This window comes from Zerene cesonia, chromosome 1 (genome assembly GCF_012273895.1).
Source record: "Zerene cesonia ecotype Mississippi chromosome 1, Zerene_cesonia_1.1, whole genome shotgun sequence".
Lineage (NCBI taxonomy): Eukaryota > Metazoa > Arthropoda > Insecta > Lepidoptera > Pieridae > Zerene > Zerene cesonia.
In genome coordinates, this window is record NC_052102.1 from 9000174 (window position 1) to 9004824 (window position 4651).

General features: G+C 34.0%; 2 protein-coding genes across 2 annotated transcripts in view; one reads left to right on the forward strand and one right to left on the reverse strand.

Annotated features, from left to right (window-relative positions):
* Nucleotides 1-1789, forward strand: part of LOC119836950 (NADH dehydrogenase [ubiquinone] flavoprotein 1, mitochondrial-like) — a 5725-nt gene extending 3936 nt beyond the window's left edge. Inside the window, exon 5 of the mRNA XM_038362463.1 lies at nucleotides 1757-1789. Within this exon, the coding sequence (XP_038218391.1) occupies nucleotides 1757-1789 (33 nt within the window). The remainder of the gene's footprint in view (nucleotides 1-1756) is intronic.
* A 574-nt stretch (nucleotides 1790-2363) lies between these two features.
* LOC119837049 (NADH dehydrogenase [ubiquinone] flavoprotein 1, mitochondrial-like) overlaps nucleotides 2364-4651 on the reverse strand; it is a 2703-nt gene continuing 415 nt past the window's right edge. Inside the window, exons 2-5 of the mRNA XM_038362576.1 lie at nucleotides 3979-4211; nucleotides 3502-3705; nucleotides 2979-3046; nucleotides 2364-2677 (exon numbers count right to left, since the gene is read on the reverse strand). Of these exons, the coding sequence (XP_038218504.1) occupies nucleotides 2538-2677; nucleotides 2979-3046; nucleotides 3502-3705; nucleotides 3979-4211 (645 nt within the window). The 3' untranslated portion in view covers nucleotides 2364-2537. The remainder of the gene's footprint in view (nucleotides 2678-2978; nucleotides 3047-3501; nucleotides 3706-3978; nucleotides 4212-4651) is intronic.

The window sequence follows — 4651 nt, forward strand, 5'->3', positions numbered from 1 at the left end:
GATGCGAAGCGTTATGTTAACTACTACGGCAACTCGTGGCGTGACGTCACCGCGCCGCAGCGGAGTTGCGTAGCGATAAGGGTAGTGTATATTTTGTATTTATGAAAGTTTAAAGTTATGTCGTGTAATTGTGATCTCCACCGATGTTATTTAGCGATTACTTGATTGCCATTAATTATGTTGTTACGCGGAAGCGATGTTTCCATTTGGCGACGATCAGTTGCTTCCATAGAGATATTATCATTATATTATTTAAACGTTTCGCGCTATGTCGAATGTGATGTATTCAGAGAATCGAAATGCGAAATCATTATTTTTGTTATATTGAATCTATCGATGGAACTTTGTTTTTATAAATTAATTCGCACCACCATGTACCGAATAAGTTTGTTGAATTTGGTCTGTGCCATTTATTTAATTTAAAACTTATTTATTGTTGTTGTAATTGACGTTCGCGGGCGGCACTTCTTCCTATTAAATTATTAGCCCTTTTGGTACTTGGTGATGAGTTTTTATTGAATTTTGTAAATTCGAAATCAAATATTTTAATTGACTCGATCGATATCACTAATGTTTCGTTGTCCAAATTTATTATCACTGTTAATTTAAATATCTACTGGCCTCGCGGCTGCTGTGAAAATTTCATGTTTAAGTGTAGCTTTGAAGTAGTCAAGTCTTTCAGATTGAAAGAGAGTTGTACAATAATAGTCTACTGTAAAATATACTATGTTAACATTAATTTATACAAACTGTAAATAGAGCTAAGATATTATAAGTATATCAAAAAAAGGAAGAAATGATAGAGGGAATAAATAATTCAAAAAATTATATCGCACTTTTATTTTTACCGTTATCGCTTTCAATTTATCTCCGACGTAAATGTGAATAATTTCCTGCCAAGACAATAAATACACTATCATAAGGAAAATGGAATTAAAACCGACAATAAATTTACATTCATTATTGATGCGTTTATTGTTATCGCATGTGTCAAGTATTGACATTTCTAATTATTAATCGAAGTCAAATAAATACTAGGAAAATTCTACAAATGCCAGTTTAATACATTGAATCTCATAATAAAATAACTTTCAATCTCGATTATTCTCTATTCCTTATGTCTTATTATAAATGAAATCTGATTCACATTGAGGTATCAGTTACGTGTAATCGAAATCCTTTGACGAACAAACTTAATGAATGAAGGCGTTGTTGGTGATTGAATCCGAATAATCCATGATCTGCGTACATCATCTCTCTTTATTAGTATACCAATTTAATAATAATAACGACAGATTGTTCTATGAAAACTTATTTACGGATATTGTTAAGACGATAAGCAACAAACAGCAAAAAGCTAGTTTTGAAGAATCGATAGATGTTATATACCAGGTAATTGTTCTTAATTTAATAGAGTTGTGATCCAAGATATTTATGTCGTAATTCATTTTATATTTTCCCAAGCGAGACCCAGCAATAGGCCCAAAATACGCTAATTGTTGCAAAATTCATTGACATAAATTTATGCAAAACTTATTACATCTTTATGTGGATATATAATTCGAAGTTGTAACAATTAACAACTTTTTTTTTTTTTATTTTTAGTTTTATAGCATTGAAATGCTTTATAAATTAGAAATTTTGAAAGAATAGAAAAAATTTGATCACGAGGCAGGATTCGAACCTGCGTATCTTGCCACGGTTAGACAATGGCGGGGTATTCCCCGCATACTTCCCGTTCACGTGGGATTTTCAGACGAAAGCTATCCTGTCCTATGTCGGGTCTTAAACCATCTCTGTATAAAATTCTATCCATTGAACCAATATTTATTCGAACACGCATTTATCAAATATTATTATACATTCTTTGAGTGTTTCTGGATAATGAAGCTGAATGTGTATGAAATAAATGTTAAATGTATGCCATATGGAATCACAGAACATCGAGAGGCGTTAATCCGGTTTGAAGAATTGATACGGAAAAATTTCTCAAGGTACATATTTTAAAATTGCCGTCGTAAGCAGCTATCATGCTAAAATATCAATTGAGTTTCTATACCACCATGTTAGGACAAGTTATAATAATTGCCATACCCAAATTACCCAACCTTCCCGTAGTTGTAATGATATAGGAAAACAGCTTTGTTTTTGTTTAAATCAAAATCCCGATGAGTTTCCAATCATTGTTAAGTTTGGTGATATGAAATAACTACGAATAAGATTTTTTTCAAACGACCTTTATTAAATATCACATTATGGTTTTGATCTCAAGTAAATTATATTTCACTATTAGTATAGCCGACATTTACTGTCTTCGGGAAGTGTACAAAAAAGTTTAACCAATTCAATAAAAGGAATACTACCAGGTTTAATAGAAATATTTATTTACTGATACATATCATGATACCATTTTTATGCTAAACTCACTAAAAACAAATAAAAATGAATGGCGTTTTATCCAATTTTTCATTATATATATCAGAGCCATCTAGTGAAATGAGGTTGATTTTAGATTTTCTATTAACAACTATCGCCATCTAGTAGAGACGTTCGGCTTTGCTAGGTCCATGGGTCATCTGGTATTCTTGCATACGTCTCTCCAATTCTGGTCTAAAATGTCTGATTAAACCTTGTACCGGCCACGCTGCACCGTCTCCAAGGGCGCAAATTGTATGTCCTGGAATGAAGTATAAATAATTAGAAGGAAATCTGAAGTTCTGTTTTCGGAAATGATATACTTCTCCTAACTACATAGTTTTGTTTGATTGAGAAACTGTTGATTTTCAAAAAAAAATATGTAGACGTAGTGCGCGAATATTTGAAATATTTGGTGTATATATTTATGTTTGTTACTTTTCACGCCAAACCACTAACAGACTGATGATACATGGCAGTGATGTCGTCTAGCACGGCACAGCCAGAATTCCTATAATTATTGAAAACCATGATATTTAACAGACCTAAATTTATTATCATACCTTCAATTTGTTTAGAAATCTCCCAAAGCATGTCTATTTCTTTGGGTGAAGCATTACCGTCGACGAATCTGAAATAATAAGTGAGACTTTATTAAAAAAAAACTGGATATGAAGACTGAACACAAATTTATTACCTAACCATTAATTAATTAATCATTAGAATTCCATATCACGGCCGTAGCTACAGCACGACAATACGCGTACTGCATATTGCGCTGATTTCAAGATGAAATATGAGCAATAATACAAACAAATTTCAACTTCATGTTTCTACCAAGAGTAGTTTCAATTGTTTTATAACGTCAGACAATATAGTAATTTTGTAACGGTCCGGTTCTCTTAACAACTAATTTTAAAGACGACAAAAAAACAACCAAATTGGTCCCTATATCAAAAAATTTGCAGAATTTGTCCTAATACTTCAAATGCACATAGGCGGTAGTGGTCATTCACTTTACAAGCATGGTTTGCCAAGCCAATTATTGAAAAATAAAAATTTAAAGAAACAAAACTCGAATCGGACCGGTATATAATCTTGTTCATCCACGACACGCCCTCCCGGCACGGGGTGCACTGGCCGCACGACTCGTGCTTGTAGAACATTATCAGGCGCGCGATCGCCTTCACTATGTCCGTGGAACGGTCCATCACTATGATGGCCGCTGTGCCGAGAGACGTTTGGGCGGCTACCAGCCCGTCGAAGTCCATTAGCACCGTCTCACATACACTGGAAATTATGGGATGACAAATCATTATTAGAATAGGATAAAAGTTATCAAGTGTCAGTGCATTGGCACTGTCTCGCATGTGCTGTAAAATGTGGGTAAAAGATATTTATGAGCGATACCTATTCATAAAAAATAGTTTTTTTAATTGATGTAAACTAATATATTATTAATTGATGATATTTAATCATTTATGGAAAGTGTCAGTTTAATTAAAATCATCATAATATATCCATGAATGTATGTGATATCTAAGTATTGTTACGCCATCTCACTCTTTTGGTATAAGGGGGGTAGAGGAGCCCCCGGGTATGATGGCCAGCAAGTTGTCCCAGCCTCCACACACCCCACCAGCGTGTCTCTCGATCAGCTCCTTCAGTGGGATGCTCATCTCCTCCTCGACAGTGCACGGCGTGTTGACATGGCCGGAGATATTGAACAGCTTGGTGCCAGAGTTACGTGGCCGGCCGAATGAGGCGAACCAAGCACCGCCGCGACGACAGATCGTCTGAAATTTAAATGTGATTGTTATTGAATATTGTTTAGAGTGGTGGATTGATAAGTGGCTGCGTTTTTGTTTACACATTATACCACCAGTTTTTTTATGTTGGTAACCTCAAAGTTAAAGACCACAAACCCCTACTAGTTGTGGGCATTGAAAAAAAAATATATATAATGCAATATCCACTAGAATTTTGTAGACTCAATCTAAAAATATATGAGAATGTGTTTCATACAACACTCAAAATGGAATTCGAGATTCGAATATTATATTATAAACATACTTAAACATAAATGATTGAAAAAAAACTAATGTTGTGCCATTATCACATTTTAAGGTAGTTTATCCACTTTGCAATAACACAGTTCAGAAGAAAATGCTCTCTTTTCATTAAAAATGTACAAACTCTCATTATGTAGTATATTTCTTAACACTTTCCCTCTACA